Raw genomic sequence first — 18,006 nt, forward strand, 5'->3', positions numbered from 1 at the left:
TTTGATTGATTGATCTTGTCCAAATCCAGTTTGAAGAGATTTTGGGTTTGCTTTTATTCTTCTTGTGAATGCCTCACCCCAAAGAAAAACTGGTTTCAAGGTTCTTTGTATCTTTTAGTGATAATTAGTATTTACTATCCGTATTTTTGACTAAACTTTTGTGCCAAATTAATGCTTGCTACATCATCTAGGTAGTAATTACAAACAAGTTACACCAAAAAATATCATCAATAAATCAGACCACATCAATACAACAAGATCATATAAATATACAAAATGCACTGTGATAAAAATGTATAGACCATAGTCATGATAAAAAACCGTACTATTCTTTTATTCAGTACAAAAGGTGCCACAGGGGCCTCAGATACAAGTGACAGACTGTTTACACAAGAACAGAAACATGATTTTTTTTACCCTTTCAATTGCACAGAAAGACATGAACAAAAGAGCATGTTCAACCTTTAGGAACACATTTGAGTGGGTTAAAAATCTGATCTATGTACCTGTGTAAATCCAACAAAAATCCAATGTCACAGCTTCTCCCAGGGAAAGAAAAAAAAAAAGAGTACAGTTTGTAAGATTTATTTTGTGATGACTCTAATTGAAAATAATAAAACTGTTAGATAGTTCCAGATGATTTTAATAAGAATAATAATAATAATACAAGATGAAGAACAACATATTAAATGACTTGTAATTGCTCCCATTTTAAGAGGAACTGCAACAGTACATTCTTTCACTCAGCTTCATCTGTAACAAGATGCAAAAGACCTCATCAAGAACGTCCATCAGCCACAACATAAAGCTGAAGTTGTCTTTAAAAAAAAGATATTATGTTGTCAGTATTTATATGATTTACAGACATGTGTAAAAATCTGGGTTTACTTATTTGGTATCCACTTGTCAATATTCCCATGGTCAATTGTTGTTTCTGCAAGCTGTTGATGGAAGCAGCAGAGAGTGAGGCTGGGATTTTCAAGGTATGGAGCAGTTTACGTAATCCTGCTGGTCTGCTACTCAGCTCCTGTCATGTTGCTAAACAGCATGCAGTGGGATTTCTGTCTTGCAAGTCACTAGGTTTACTTAAAATAAAGAAAGCTGTTAAGCAGTTTCTAATATCTTTGTGAATTATAAATAAAGAAAACCATCCCAAATTTCTAGTGAATGACCACAGGACATCTAATTTCCTCAAAGTGAACCATCTGCTTCCATTAAAAATAAATGATCTATACAGTATGTCAGGTTAATAACAATGACATAATAGTTAAATGGGAGCTTTTACTTCATGATTTAATATTATAATTTACAGTGTGTTGTGACTTCAGCATGTTATTTTTCTTCTTCTCTTGGATGTTATTATTTTCTTTACATGGCATACTTGTTGGTCCATTCTTTTGCTAGTTTGTTGTATCTGAGGAGAGAAAAGAACAAGGTCACCTCAAGACAGCACTGAAGATATAAGCAGAAAAAAGAGGTCTGAGCCTGAGCCTGTGTGTACAGTCACCTTTCTTTGTCGTTCTTGTACATTTGAGCTATGTCTGGAACTAAGGGATCGTCTGGGTTTGGATCACAAATCAACGAACATATGGACAATAAAACTGAAATGAAGAGAAACAAAATAACATTAAGATAAGGAATATTTATGCCAGGAAATGCCTTGTTCACACTACACTACCCCGATGTTTTTCCAATTGTCAACAAATTTTGGAACTCAACAATAAAACAAACACACAAACAGCATTTGACCGGCACTCGCCAATAACTATCTGTGAACTCTACAAAGATGCGATTTAAAGGCTCTCTAACACATATGCTGCCTCTGTTTAGATTTCTAGAAGATACATATCAAGAAAAATTGGCAACAACTAAAGCCAATCAGAGCCCAGTATGGGGTGATGGTGGTATGTAGTGGCTTTGATGTGAAGTAATAAAGAAAGAAATTGGATAGTAGGCCAGGTTTGAGTATGAGCCACACAAAGTAAAACATTTAAGTGTATATTATCAAAGCAATTAGTAAATATTAAGCTATTTTCCCTAATAAATAAATACAATTATTAAAATTTATAAAATGTAGAGTTGAGAACAATTATCATGATTAGATTTTTCTATACAACAGTGTTTTCCATGGAAGCGTTTTGTTAGTATCAGTCACACTCAATGTGTCTCTTCATGATCAAATGTAGTTTGGAGACCAGACATACCAGTCAGGGTTTATCCTGTTGAAGGACGGTGTAGTGCAAGATCCCCTGTCACCCCCCCGTCAATCGTTTAATATGGACTGACAGTAACTGCCAGAACCCGAATCACATGACACCAATGGTGCAGTCGTGTAGTGTGAACATGGCTTATTTCAACAACAAGGCCATTCAAAATGTTTAACATCAAATATAAAAGGCATCCAGAATCTAATATAAAGAGAGCAGACTATATTTACCTTTAGACAGTGTTAGTGCTGGAGACCACTGTGAACGGAGAATGTCCAAACAAATACTGCCATTGCTGTTAATATTTGGGTGATAAATCTTTGTTGTAAATGCTACCTGTAAGAAAAAACCTTTATTCAGATGGTACCAGTGTTCTAATGTTCATTAGGTCCTAAACCACAACAATTAGTTTCACATAAAATTATATATACTACATTAAGGATCAAAGTGACAGTTTTTAGCTTTTATCAATACAGGAAGAACTTTATGGAAGATATAAGAATTTAAACACTTGAGTAAGTTTAAATAATGGATTCCAGAGGAGAGCCACCACACACTTTTTCTTGTCTTCATATGTTTTGGAGCAGTTAGTAGTTGCTGTTGATCCCAGCTACCTCCTATCATACAGCCTGTACACAACAGACTGTAGCTACCCATTATCAAGCTAGTATAATTTCATCACACAGCTAGAATGAGTTGTACAGTCAGAGAACATACAATTTGTAGGATATAATCTCTTAGATAATGTATGAAGTAGGAGAGATTATCAGGACCGGGAGACTTTCCTTGGCTGCACATGCTATGTTACATTTCAAAGTATGACAGGACAAAGCCTGGAGTAACCACAGCACTTCTTACCTTTGGTGGCTTGAATGGGTAGTCGGTGGGGAAGTGGATTGTGAGAAAGAAAACTCCTCCTTGGTATGGACTATCACCCTGGTGTAAAGACATGTAAACATTTCTGTCAGAAAAACATTTACGCTAAATCATTTAACCCGAACCAAAACCCTGACAAGTATCCAAACAAGCTCAAACACAATGTTGACAGATCCGTAGTAATTAATTCAAATAAATCTGCATCAGAACCTGATAAAGACATAACTTTATTTACTTTTATATTGTTGTTATGTATTATAATATAACTTTTGTAGTTCAGACCATGTATTCCATTAGTAAAAAAAAAGATTTTTATGAGATCCCCATGGTCATTTTTCACTATATATATAACTGGAAAAACTGTTATTGGTAACTGTTTGGTTTACTACTGTTAAAATATTTTAATATAAATTAAAATGACCCTTTACTCTGCAATAAATTGTATTATTTACTGAAAAAACGATTCTCCTGATTTTGGTAACATTGACCTGTGGGCTTGGTATTACTTGTTACATTGCTGTAAAGTCTATTTTATACCATGCCATGTTTGTGTAGGGACTAGGGCTGACAGGGTTCTAAAGTCTTCGGCCGACGTGGCGGACTCACAGAGCGAGCTCATGCCGCTGCTGACCGAGGAGCGGCCGGTGGACCTGAAAATCACTCCGCGGAAAAGCAAGCCGTGCTCCGGGGCGGCTGGGCTCCAGAGCCCCCCGGTCACCTACATGCACATCTGCGAGACGGTGGTGTTCAGCATGGGGGTGTTCCTGCTGAGGCCCGGCGCCTCCACACCGCTGCACGACCACCCGGACATGAACGGGAATCTACGGATCTTCTGATCCGCAAGGTGCATCCAGCTGGCCCGCCGCATCCGCGGACACAGAGCTTAAACTGCTTCTGCTCCACTGACTATAACACCGCCGCTTTCCAACACTTGAAAAATGAATTCAATGTGAAAGTAATCCAAGTATTCAGAATACGTTACTCAAATTGGTTGGGCATGTATTCTGTAACGGAATGCGTTTTCAAACTTCCCAACACTGGAAATGTTACTGACTTGGGAGCAGTAAGACACCTACAATAAAAAAAGAAAGTGCAACCCTTGTGTTTATACTTACAATGACTTTGATTAAAATACTTAAATGCACACTGATTTGTTTTTCTTGTTGCTGTAATGAGCAGTTAAATACAAATGTGGGAAAGAATATTGTACAGTAAATGTATCTAATATTGTGTTGGTCATATTTAAATCATTCATTATGTTTTTTTTGGGAGAAAAAAAATCGCATATTAAATCGCAATCGCAATTTTGGGGGAAAAAAATCGCAATTAGATTATTTCCCCAAATCGTTCAGCCCTAGTAGGGACAATGACTTCATTCTTCAACTTGACTGATCAATATGTGGCTTGCTACAAGTTTGAACCAGAAGGTTTCTACTCCATGACAGGATAGCTGTGCTTCATAGTTTACTATGATCTATTCCAGTCGAGGTTTCATATTCGACTCTTCGGTGTTGTATACACCTTATTTTTAGTCTCAGAGGCACGTTCACGTACACACGGGCACTCAGGAACACCTGTTGTTTTATTAAGTCTGAAGAAGTCACTTGGCAAGAACACTGTTTACCCCTGAGACTCCTTCAGTGTTTTGTGGACTCAAATATTTCACCCAAGCCCTCCATCAACATAATGTTGGGTAGATAATGAGTGAATTTCTTCTTTCGGTGAACTATACCTTTAGCCTCATACAGCTGCTTTGATGTGAACTGGACACAAGGTGAAAGTAAAATCAACCTGACAGTGCAACTTCTGTAACAGTGTTGGAACCAACTTTCTGAAAAATGATTGATTTCTACTACAGGAAAAAACAAGAAGTGTTTTCAACACCTGAATGAGACAAACACTTAGATTACGTTTGGTTCTACAACACCATTCAATGAAGCTAAGATCAGTAACTGTTTATTTATTCTCGCTTTAACTTCAGAAACATTAAGAGATTGAATTATGTAAATTTAAATAATTGCTGGAGGTAATGGAGAATAGTGTAGGCTATTTAAACAATGGTACACAATCTATGTCTATTTAGGTAATAAATGGAGCACAAGATTCTATATGAGAGGACTGAAAGACTTAAATGATACTCACTGGACCCATAATGGTCGCCTGCCAATGAAACACTAGAGTCAATTAGGGGGGAAACAGAGAAATACAGAAGTATGTAAGCTTGACATGTCACAGACACAATGTTCATCACTCATAATAAATCCTTTTTAAACAGTGACTGATTATAAAGACGCCTCTACTTCTTCATGATATACCAAAATAAAGTCGTTCTTTTCAACTACCTATTTTCTGTCTAGTGGAGCTACAGCCGCCCACAATGCATGCATACAAGTTTCAAGCTACAAGAGTTTATTGTCAAATGCACAACAATAACATTAAGCAGCTTCTGGCAATGAAATGCTTGGGTCATATGCTCTCTTCTAGCAATGCTCAGAGTATCACAAGCAAAACAAAAATTAAAAAATAGAATATAAAATAGAATATCCAAAATTGTAAATAGCAATTGTGTGCTATTATCCAATATTAACCATCAAACAGCCCGTAGAAAGGGGAGTAGGAAGCTTCCACTTTCAAGGGAAGAATTTTGCACTTCTATTCTAGAACACAGGTTTGCTATGTCAAATAATACAAAGGGGGTGGGGCCAGCATGAGGGGGACGTTTTACCAGGAATATAGAGAGTGTGTGCGTGTGTGTGTGTGTGTGTGTGTGTGTGTGTGTGTTTACTCACAGTCATCACCAACTGGTCCAGCAGAGCACTGTGCAGGAGGGTCTCTCTCAAGGTCCTGCAGCTCCTGCTCAACACAGCAGAAATATTGCAGTTAGCTCTTCTAATGTACAGGCTCTCCTAATTACAATAACTTTTTCTTTTCAATCAAATGATTATGTTGTTTCCCCCCTTGTTCTACCTGATGATACCTGTGACTGAAGGTGTTGGTTTCTCTTAGTAAAGTCTTTGTTATAAGCATAGCCATAGTGTAATTTATACAATGTTTTGTTTCTATCCCATCACACAAGCCGAAAAACTCAAGACTCCACTGTATGTGTACCACATGATATTACAGACAAACAATAAAATAAAAATCAATTCAGGGACAGCAGGTAGTAAAGTGGTTGGCACTGTCATCTCATTGTAAAAAAGAACAGGGTTTGAGCCTGACGACAATAAATCTATGTTACTCAGTGTCTGGATACTCCACATTTTGTGTAGCTGTGAGTTTGGACAGCTGTGTGTCTGGTTATGCGAGGACTGTGATGGACAGTGACTTACCCAGGATGTTTTAAAATGAATGATCTGAAGTGATAGTCAGCTACCTTTGTCTGGTGCTCTCGACCACATTTCACTGCAGTAGTAAGAGGACTCTGATTTAAGATCTCAAATATCAGCATTGTCTCAGACATTGGGGCCATGAAGGATTGTATCACACTGTTTACCACAGGCTGAGTAGCAATGATGAATACACTGATCTAAATGAGTAAATTGCAGGAACAGCATTCAGGAAAATTTGTGTTCTCTTCTGTGCGTCTTAAGTTAAGTTGATGTGCATCTCGCTATACTACCAATGTCTTGCTTGCCAGCCACTCCCAGGGGCCTGTTGAGCAAAGCAGCTTTAACGAACTCTGACAAGACTAACTGAAATATGAGTGGATGAAGCCTGTGATGGGAATGTTCTGAGAACAAGTGTGGTAACTGAGTATGTTTACTCAGAGACTGCCGTCCTTTTTTACACAAGTATCTGTACAGCTACTTGAGTAAAGAGTGTGTGTACCTTTGCTGCCTCTGGTGTTATTGCATCATAATAATATATTGCACACATTCCTATGCTAATGCTGAGCTTCGTGCGGACTTGTGGTAAAGTGGAGAGAAGCCTGACGCTTCTGTGGTGTTTATCTGATATTGATATTCTATCCAGACAGTTCCTCTGTCAGCATAACCTGCCTCTTAAACCCCCAAAGAACCGAAAGGCGTTGTGAAATACAGGAGGGTTGTTGTTTGTAGACAAGACAGAAGACTCCACAGTGACATTTAAAACAGTGACAGCAGCCATGGAAGCTGATACACGGGGGATTTACGAAGCTAGCTGTGCTAGCTGTTAGCGCGCTAACAGGAAACTTTGAAGTGGTCGTTGTGGGTGTTGTTGATCTTGTCAGCAGACACAAACTTCCACAATCGTCACACAGCTCATTGGAGCTTGTTTTGGTGGGAGAACAGCGTCTGAATCTTTAAGAATAAACCTTTACCATTGAAATAGTTGTCGGCTACCATTAGCTGACAACAGAAAAGCAGCTAGTCAAACTTACCTTCTGAATTCTCTTCAGCGCCATGTTGATGCGGTAGTTCTCTTCTCAGGTCACTTTCAGTTTTATCGCCGGAGAAGTCAAAGTCTGGAGTTTTTCCCCTGACTACTTCAGTACTTCTACAACCAGGGCTGTGTTTGTGTTTAATAAAACCCTCTTTGTTTCCGCTTTCTTCTGTTTACGGTTGCTAATTCGAAATGGATCATGGGAAACGTAGTTCTGAATATTGCATTTGCATCTGACGTGGAATAGGCCAGGAATAAACATTCAGGAGTCCCATTGGCTTGACAATATTTCGGATATAGTTCATAAAGGTTCCTTTATATTCCGGTTAAAAGGTGATTTGAGTAACACACGTAATAAGTTGACATTACAACACAATAACCAAACTAAAAAGTATAGTTGACTTCAGACTCATTCTCTAAAATGAATGGGTGATGAGAAGTCAGTGTGCAGATTTACTGCTCCATTAAATATGTCTTAAATTACACTTATGTAAACCATTTTGTGTTTTCCAAAATGGTTTAATTGATGATATGTTAAAAAAAAACTTTTGAATGTCTTTTCAATTTCAAAATAAAAAAATGGAGTCAGATAAAGTTTTGAGATTGAGTATGAATACTGTAACTCCGCACTACAACCATTTTGTTTGCCTTTTGACACATGAGAAAAATTCCCCAGCTATAACTCAAACTTCAGTCCCTTCACTGTCAGGGACTAAACCAAAGTGTTGTCATTACTAGCTCAAATGTACAAGGCATTGTCCGTGTGTGTGGAAAATTAATAATTCACTCTTGACAGCAAACTGGTTGATCAGGCCATAGCTATGAGCTAACACCCGAAACTCTCTGTTACCACTGAGCAAATTTGCTTCCATTGAAATTACTTTCTCCAACTAGGATCAGAATGTTATCCAAAGTAATGCAAGTTGCCTTTTGACTGGTTGACCTGACTTTAAATGTTATTGTTGTAGTTGTGAAATATACTCTTGCATGGAGCTATTGTAACAAACACAATTTCCCCCTTGGTTCAATAAAATATTTCTGATTCTGATAATATCCATAAATAATATACGATGTACATGCAGTGCTGTGATTTACTCTTCTGTGGTCACAACCAAAATAGGCCTAGCGGGTATTATCAGTTCCACCCCCCCCCCCCCCCCCTATTCAGCCATCCATTACATCATATGTTTATGGATTTGTGTTTATGGAACTTTAGGCCAATTAGAGTGATAACATGATTTTTTCCAACAGATAAGTGTAATTGTCGGTGCAATTAGGGACATGGACTCATCTGGAGTATTAGTGGAGGAGGCTGGAAATCTCACCACTCTCAGGAGGGAAAACTGGATGTGAGACTCCAATGTGCATCCTACTGGTAAACTGCTGTCATATTCATCCTAAAACAAAACTTCAGATTGCCATGCTGTATTACAATGAAACAGCAGTCAACAGACATTTTGTCACAGTTTTATGGGACATTATATCTAATTGTTATCGATAATATTGTACATGATCACACTTTGGAACATAAAAGGGGAAAAGGGGCAGTTTTTGATTCTAACAAGTTCATTATCGGAGGATCATATTCCCTGTTTTTCGTTTGCCTGCTTGTCATCTTGTCTGCCTTTAAGCCTGGTTTTTCTCACTAGTTCCTTCACTGCCTCTGTATGAGTTTGAAGTTAGGCCGTTTCCCTGTGTACCTGACTGCAACATAGTAATCCAAAGGAATGGAGATCTCTTGTAGGGATTCGTTACACGTGAAGCGTAGTTAATGTTGACTTCTTTTTAGAGACCTTATCAATAAATACTTTGTCACATAACATTTAGATTTGTGAGAAATATTCCAAACTATTTGTGGCTCTTCATTCACATTTGGACAACACATGATCATGTGTGTGTGTTAGCTAGAGAGAGAAAGAGAGGTGTGAGAGAGAGACAGACATGATTGTTAGTTATCAAAATATATTTTTTTATTCTGTTTTAATGATTACAATTCTTATGATTAGTTCTCAATAGTGACGGTTATGATGAGTGTCTCTATCATGATACAAGTTGTTGGGTTTGTTAAAACACAGGTTTATAACAATGAATAATATGATTATTATAGAAACTTAAAGACAGAAACTGCAATAAAGACTAATCAAAATAGTGTTACTAGTGTGTTATATAAGGGAAATGTAGGCCTACAGCATGAACACTCATTTTGTTGTTATGAGCAAGTGAACAGACTGAACAGCGCCGCATGTCCCTGTAAACAGAGCTGCAATCTGTTTAAAGGTCCCAGGATTTTTTTTACGTATTTTTGTTTATGGATCTTAGAGCCAATTAAAGTGATAACAGGAACTTTCCGACCGATAAGTATAATTGTCAGTGCAATTAGGGACATGGACTCATCTGGAGTTATGGGCAACCCAATCTCATCAGAAAACGTTCAGTGGTAACGTTGGTCCACTTGGAACGACGTTACCATCTCACAATCTGGCCTCTCAGAGTGTGAGATGGTAACATTTTGTCCTCCCATTGTTTTGCATTGGCGTGTTCTCACATCACGTGACTCACAAGCTCCCGTCTGCGGAGAGGAAAACATGGCGGATATTCCTTGTTTTTTCAGATCAAAATATAATTTTGTAACTTAGTTTGGGCATAAAAATTCATTCTGACACCATTTCTAGTGAGAAATGTGCTCTTTGCTTCCACAGTCTTCAGCCAGTTCGTGCTTATGATAAATATTTTAGTAGTTATCAGAATGTTTTTAGCGTTGCTATGAGGGTTGCTATGACGCTCTCATGCGGAAGACCAGGTCACAGCGTGGTGTTTAAATCACCGTCCCTGCGTGGTGTCCTTCAGTGATCGTGAATGTTATTCACGTTATATAATATTAATATTTGAGGATGGATTACACCTCTAATGCGGAGGATCCTGCGAGTCTGTTCATACATAGACGGGTCCGAGTTCGCCGACGGACCGAGAGCTCGAGCGGACATGACGTGTGGCTTGTAAACAAAACATTCGGTCCATTTAACTCAGCGCTCCGTCATAGCTGGAGCGCTTCCTTCTGTCAGGTAAGTAGTTTATTGTTTTTAAAGATCGTTACGATCTAGGTTTACAGTCCGACTGCTGAGACAGCGGATGCGGAGTCCGTTGATACACACAATTGATGCTATTCTTCAGCTAATACGCCATTGTTAGCCACATGCTACAGCCCACGGTAGCCTGTGCTACCTAGCCTGTGCTACCTGGGAGGTGAATACATGGTTGTGGAAACCAGTTCAAGACGCTTAGCTCATCATTGAGGGACGCTACAATATAAATATAAACATGAATTTGATTTATGAATGCTTTAGATTAATAAGGAGTGTATTTCTCTACCATTATCTCTCTACCAATATTAGGTCAATTTGGTTTAATGAATAGTATGCAATATGACAATAATGTTTCGATGTTATGGAGTTGCGATTCATTTTATAAAACAATTGCTATGTTCTGTTTTTTAATCAAGGAGGATTCAAGTGAAGCGACGGGAGTTTCATTAACGTCAATAACTTGGACCAAACACTTTGTTTTGCTTGATGAAGAGCAGGAAGGGCAGCCTGGAGAGAAAGAGAAGCCGGGTTGAGCCCACTACCATCATCCACGTACCACGAGGAAGATGAGGGAGAGAAATGATCCTACCATTAAAGAGGTACTTTTAAGTTACATACCAGAAACACCATTTTATATAATGTGCCAAATATACATTTTTATTAAAGCCCCAAAGTACGCTTGCTGAAATACAAGTTAATATCACACTGAAAGAAGTTTGATCAATCATGATTCCCTGCTGTGATTGCACTGGGAAAACAACTTTTTCCACAGGAAGGCAAGTAAATTTAAAGAATACATGTGCAAAGTTTTCCTCTGTTATGTATAATGATGAGCCCCATCAAACATAATGTTAGCAATCTTTACACCTTTTAATTTATACTGATTATTTCTGTCTACATGTGTGAATTTGCCTTCATTAGTTTCAGAAAAGAGCGATGATGTATCGGTCAGTGGGCGGCAGCACGAGACTCCGCAAACTAGTCTGTAAGCAAAGTAGACAAAGGCATCGAGGTTGCGGCCTGCCATCATTGTTATTTTGCTTAAGGGACTGAATATGTTTCATGTAGAAATATTAGCATTTCCCTTATATCTACCAAAACTGCTTGTTTCACAGACTGCAGTTTTGTTTTGATCCGATATGGTGTGCAAATACAACCGTATCGGCAATGGGTTGTGGGGCATTAACATTTGTAACTCTAATTTTGTTTTGACAGACTGTGAAAAGAGCGTTGAGAACATCACCACTCTACAGGAAGACACAGTCCAGTAATGGGTGTCAGAAGTTCAGTAGTGAACGACAGGTACTGTGGAAAAATGTGTGTCATTGTTGTACAATGTCCTTTGACTCTGTTTACACAAGGTTAACACAAAAAGGTTTGATTGTAATCTGATATTGGTATGAATTCATGTTATTCTCCTCTTCACAAGAAACAAACAATCCAAATTACCTGCAGAACGCCCTTGATGGAGGATCAGGCTGCCGATTATCATTCATTGTAGTATTAATGTGTTTGAATAAGTCAGGCTGCCGATTACCAGCTACTGATTTGAGTCAAACATCTATTGTTATCCTCTGTGTTCATTTCTTTAATGTTAAGAATGTTTCTTATAAGACCTTATCAGATTGCATTGTGAAACATCTGGGTCACCTATTTTTAGTGTATTTTGGACTGATACACAAACTTGATGTTACACATCTTAAACAATATGATATGGGTGTCCCTAGACAACCAGACCTGTGTGCTTTGCTGTGACTACAAATGACTGGAACCTCAGATAAAGAAAGTTATTTTCTGGCTTCAATAACTGAGGCATGCTCTAAAGAATGTAATGGGCCCATTCTACTTCAGATCCATTGGATCATTGTGTGTTTATGTTTCTTAAAGCAGAGCATTCACTGCTTTAATGTAATCAGCATCTTATCTGCCAATATCATGGTGTAGAAGTGCAAGGAAATGCCAATATGTTATGATCAATGTAATTTATTGTACACAAACATTACTTTAAGGCATCTGCTGGAAATGTTATGATCAACAATTCTCATGCAAATAAGACTTTAAAAACGACACAAATAGTGTTTTGGAGAGGGGGGTTTCAGAGGGAGGGGGCAGCTCTGGAGAAAGGTCTGTCAATCCAGGTCTGCTGCTTCGTGTGATGGAGACATGAGGTTAGCATCAGGAGCGGAGGCTGCAGGAGGGACCGTGGAGCTGAGGCACACCTGTACTGCTTCTCTTGAGAAGAACTGAAGGACACACAAACAAACCATAGTGTTAAATTATGAAGATGTTTCCCTCTGATTTTTTTAAAAACATAAACGTCAGACAGGCCGCTAAAAACAAAAAATGCTGAAGCTAACAGCTACCCAACAGCAAGCTAATGCCTTCCTAAGGCTGCCAGGGAGTAGCAAGAGTAGCCTTGTAGCAAGAGAGTGTAGCTAATCACAGCCCTCACTATTCTTCATCAGTGGAGAAGTACCTCGCCATGTTTTCCTCTTCAGAGGAGTCATCCAAAGACTGTGCTGCTGTTCCGGAATATGTCAGGCCTGCTGCAGCCTGCTGGGCTTGAACTCTGAGCACGCAGAGTAGGCCCTCACGTCCCGTCTCAGTCAATACCTCAGTGCTGCCTGAGAATATATGATAAAAAACAAAACGTCTCAATAGTGCGTATACATACACACATACAGGGCTTTCTTTTCTACAGAAATCTTTTTCCTGAGTTGATGTCTCTGCTTATTGACATCTAGAATGTGAAACCAAATATATTTTTTGGTGTACCCATACAAGATGTCCAATGTAACACCAATAAAATCCAATCTACTACACTAACGTTTGAATGCCTCTGCAATAGCGAGTCGTCGGAGGCATTACTGTATGTTTTCGGATCTTCTAACTGTGTATTTGTCTTAAAGTCAAAAGGTCAAGGCCACACTGACCTCATCTTATGGTTTCAGTTGTCAAGAGATTACAGTGTCATTTATATGAGAGAAAATATGTAGAAATATGTAGACGGACACTGCACTGGTTAGCGGAGTCATACAACGCAGTGCGGTAATTCTAGTGTAGGTTTTTTTAAATAAATGGGTTGTCTTTTTTTACAATCTACAAAAAGTTATCTATACATTTGGTCACAGAATGTTACCCAAATAAATTGGCATTAAAGTTGGCATCTTGCTGTCTCGCCAGTCTGACGATGCAGCTGAAGCCTCCATCAAGGGCGTTCTGCAGGTAATTTGGATTGTTTGTTTCTTGTGAAGAGGAGAATAACATGAATTCATACCAATATCAGATTACAATCAAACCTTGTAAAAACTGGATGTCCCACTTTACCTTACTACTACTTAGCTGACTCTACGATGCCATAGAAACTTAAGATACCATGTTAGGTTTCAATATGGCATTTTGTTGCATGTTTTTAGGTGAATAAATCTGATATCTTATTATTCATTACCTATGGATCAAACTTTGGAATATGATAGTGTGGGGAAAAGTTGGTTTTGTTTTTTATATATTCAATACAGAGTTCAATCAATAGTTTAAAGGAGACACAAACCAGAGACAGACATGTGGCGATTTAAATCCTGTCTCCTGCATAATTATCCTAACCAACTTGTAATAGAGGCTTATGGTACCTCACATAAAGTTCTAATTCAAAGAGTATCATGATGTTCAAATGGTACTGAAAGGCCATGAAACCCTCTAACAGCTGGACTCTGTGTATGTGTGTGTATGTGTGTGTGTGTGTGCGAGTGCAGACACTGCCTAATATGTAAAAAAAAACTAAATCAGCGATTAGTAGCTTCAACAGAATTTTGACTAGTTCTATATTACAAAATAACATCTAAATGATAAATATTAATAAAGTCATAATATGGGCTACACATGCAATTATGCCACACTGTTCCCTGGATTCCTCCTCAGCTCACCCTGGAAATCACTTGAGTCGGTAACAATGAATCCTCTGCTCTAGGACACTATGCCCCTTACCCGGACACTGGGTTCCCCTTTTACACTGCCCCCAAAATTTACTTTAGGTAGTTGGTCTTGTACTTTTTGTAAACTGTTACATTTAGTATAAAAAGTAGTAAATAGTATTGTTGATAAACTGTTTGTGTGTATTCGCCTCGTGATCACCTTCTGTGTGTTATACACAAAGATGGGCAGTATTTCTATTACTTGTATTTGAAATACGTATTTCAATTACTTTGAGTATATTGTCATTTGTATTTGATAGGGCCGATCGAACGTAATTTGTAAAACAGTCCACGAGTATGCATCAATTAACAATGCAGTGAATGAACAAAAGAGAAATCTAAATCAAATCAATATTTGTGCGCAGCAGGAGATGTGCACCGCAGGGGATGTGCATCGCAGGAGATGTGCGCTGCAGCAGATGTGCGCCACAGGAGATGTGCGGTGCAGGATGTGGCAGCAGGAGATGTGGGTCAGGAGATGTGCGCTGCAGCAGATGTTCGCCACAGCAGATGTGCGCCACAGGAGATCTGCTCTGCATAATGTGCGCACATCTGCACTGAAGGAGATGTGCGCCGCAGGAGATGTGCGCAGAAGGAGACCAGTGTGGGTCGATGCAGAACTGGACAAGTTCTGGCACGCTCTGGCTCACGAACCCCCTTGTTTTCTTTTTTTTTCTGCCGCCAGCAGGGTGTGCACATCTGTGCTGCATGAGATGTGCGCTGCATGAGGTGTGCGCTGCTGGAGATGTGCGCTGCATTAGATGTGCGCTGCTGGAGATGTGCGCTTCAGGATGTGAGCACATCTGTGCTGCAGGAGATGTGTGCCCAGGATGTGCGTCGGCACATCAATGTGTGCTGCAGGATGTGCACGCACAGTTTTTTGATTAATTTGATTTAATTATATATATTTTTTTTGAAAATATATTTCTTATTTATGTGCACCACAGGATGTGAGCACACCAGAGCCGTAGGAGATGTGCGCATCAGGACATGTGCGCTGCAGGAGATTTGCGCCGCAGGAGATGTGCACAGCAGGAGATGTGCGCAGCAGGATGTGCGCACATCTGTGCTGCAGGAGATGTGCGCTGCATGAGATGTGCGCTGCATAAGATGTGCGCTGCTGGAGATGTGCGCTTCAGGATGTGAGCCCATCTGCGCCGGCACATCGATGTGCACTGCAGGATGTGCACGCACAGTTTTTTGATTAATTTGATTTAATTATATATATTTTTTTGTAAATATATTTTTTATTTATGTGCACCACAGGATGTGGGCACATCAGCGCCATAGGAGATGTGCGCAGCACGACATGTGCGCTGCAGGATGTGCGCCCCTGGATGTGCGCACATCTGCGCCACAGGATACGCAGCAGGAGATGTGCGCTGCAGGATGTGGCAGCAGGAGATGTGCGCAGCAGGAGATGTGCGCCACAGGAGATGTGCGCACATCTGTGCCACAGGATGTGTGCAGCAGGAGATGTGCGCTGCAGGATGTGGCCGCAGGACATGTGCTTCGCAGGAGATGTGTGCAGCAGCAGATATGCCCCACAGGAGATGTGCGATGCATGATGCCACATCTGCGCTGCAGGAGATGTGCGCCGCATGATGTGCGCACATCTGAGCTGCAGGAGATTTGCGCCGAAGGATGTGCGCAGCAGGAGATGTGCGCCGCAGGATGTGTGCAGCAGGAGATGATGTGCGCACATCTGCGCTGCAGGAGATGTGCGCAGCAGGATGTGAGCAGCAGGAGAGGATGTGCGCACATCTGCGCTACAGAATATGTGCGCACATAACCTTGAGGGAGTTGACTGATGGTGAGCGGCACAGATCAGACGACTTCACGACCAGTGTGGGTTGATCGCTCTGGCACACGTACCCCCTTTTTTTCTTTTTTTTGCCGCCGCCACGCCCCCCGCCACATGGTCGCGCGTTTAGATTTCTCCTCTGCTTTCTGTATCGCGCACGGCGGAGTTACATCCCGATGAGCACACACACAGGTGAGCACACTCCCACCAGTGGATAGAAAGCCCCCCCCAACCACACCCTAAAAAAAGCTGTAAACCCAGGGGAAGGTTGAAAATCACTGCTCTACAGACCAGAGAGATTGTTAATTAGGAAAGCATTGGAGGAAGGAGACAGGAGGAGGTGGTTCGTTTAATGTCTTATCCACAGGCTCAGCCTATTTAAATCCACGTGGATCATTGTCGGGTTGTGCTGCCGCTGTGGGCAGAGGGCTGCGTTTGTCTTCACTCTGTGTGAAGAGGATTCCCAGTCTTATGTTCAGATCAACTAAACAGATTCTGTGAAAATGGCTTTTGAAATATTTAACATTTATTAGCTATGTCAAACTTGTTAATTTGCACTTGGACGTCCCTGTTGCATCAAAGCGTTATAAACTATTTGTTAAACGCCTAACTGATCAATAATATTGTGTTATATCCGTATTCTTCTGTTGATTATTGTTTTTGTTCTTTTATCTTGCCATTGAAATAGACCATCACTAAATGTTAGAATATCAAATTTAATCAATATGCTGTTAAGTGGGGCGGCATTATAGCTCCAGTGTTGTGCATGAACGAACGCAAATGAACGCGTTCATTGAACAGGTTCACTTTTGTGAGAACGATGAACTGAACGCACCTCAATGACAAATAATGAATTTGAACGGTGAACACTTTCATATTTCAGTGTCCTCGCTTATAGACGACAGGAAACTTCTCTCTTTATGTGTAACTTTATTAAACTCCAGCGAACACGACACACTTTTTGTTGTAACTCCGACACTCCTGTCATCCACTACTGTGTTCTTCACTCTCCTTCCTCATTCACCCTTGACATGCCAACTCATCAGCCAATGAGAGCCTGTCATGCCAGGTAACTCTCCAGCCATTGGTCTAGAACTGTCACTTGCCCCACCCCGACTGGTTCACTGACCCTCTGGAAATCCCAATACTTATTGACATGGCGTAGTTAGCTGAACATAAGTCATAACAAACACATAGCAGTCAAACAGAACATAAACCTAACTACCAGTCCGTTACAATATTATCTGAGGTCTAGCTAAAACGTTACGGAATGTTTTCCTTCTCCTGAGGAGAGACGCTGTCTAAATCGAATGCGTTCACCATGTCGTTGCTCAGTGCCCGTAAAATGTCCGCGATGTAGCCTAACCTGAACGAGTAACTCGACTTCGCACTACGTCACCCATGATTCATCGCACACACACATGCACACCAAACAAGCAACGTATTCCAAGTGTTTTCTTCTCTGGCCAATGTCTCGGCTCCGAACCGTAGTCTGGAGTTCGGCTCACGGGTTATCTTGGCTCGCTGTCTGGCCGGTAACCAGCCGTCCGGACCGCTCCGTGAAGAAGGAGGAGGAGATGTTTCTTTACTTGGAATGCGGCCACTTTATTTCTCGGATTTACAGCAGGAGCAACACTCGCATCACCTCTAGGTGGTCCGTCACTTCTCGTTATAAACACACTTTTAACTTCTCTTCCCACAAT

At 40.3% G+C, this 18,006-nt stretch overlaps 1 protein-coding gene and 1 long non-coding RNA gene across 2 annotated transcripts; one reads left to right on the forward strand and one right to left on the reverse strand.

Moving 5' to 3' along the window:
• Positions 1-313: 313 nt before the first annotated feature.
• Positions 314-7,638, reverse strand: ube2d1b (ubiquitin-conjugating enzyme E2D 1b). The gene is made up of 7 exons (XM_062414249.1): positions 7,444-7,638; positions 5,873-5,936; positions 5,226-5,257; positions 3,066-3,143; positions 2,438-2,543; positions 1,508-1,601; positions 314-1,414 (listed from the first exon to the last, which is right to left on the reverse strand). The coding sequence occupies exons 1-7, from the start codon at positions 7,465-7,467 to the stop codon at positions 1,369-1,371; spliced, it is 444 nt and encodes a 147-aa protein (XP_062270233.1). The 5' UTR covers positions 7,468-7,638; the 3' UTR covers positions 314-1,368.
• A 3,333-nt stretch (positions 7,639-10,971) lies between these two features.
• LOC133931689 (uncharacterized) lies at positions 10,972-12,000 on the forward strand. The gene is made up of 3 exons (XR_009911918.1): positions 10,972-11,127; positions 11,744-11,830; positions 11,958-12,000. It is a non-coding gene; the product is annotated as an uncharacterized LOC133931689 (long non-coding RNA).
• The last annotated feature ends 6,006 nt before the right edge of the window (positions 12,001-18,006 follow it).

This window comes from Platichthys flesus, chromosome 20 (genome assembly GCF_949316205.1).
Source record: "Platichthys flesus chromosome 20, fPlaFle2.1, whole genome shotgun sequence".
In the NCBI taxonomy this organism is placed as follows: Eukaryota; Metazoa; Chordata; class Actinopteri; order Pleuronectiformes; family Pleuronectidae; genus Platichthys; species Platichthys flesus.

Bases quoted from the DNA above. Each gene is read 5' to 3' on its own strand.
- ube2d1b (XM_062414249.1), bottom strand. From the start codon at position 7,467: ATGGCGCTGAAGAGAATTCAGAAG. The intron at 5,258-5,872 runs GTGAGTAAACAC...AATTGACTCTAG, and splicing joins TGGACCAGTTGGTGATGACT to TGTTTCATTGGCAGGCGACC. The intron at 1,602-2,437 runs GTAAATATAGTC...TCTTCATTTCAG, and splicing joins AGCACTAACACTGTCTAAAG to TTTTATTGTCCATATGTTCG.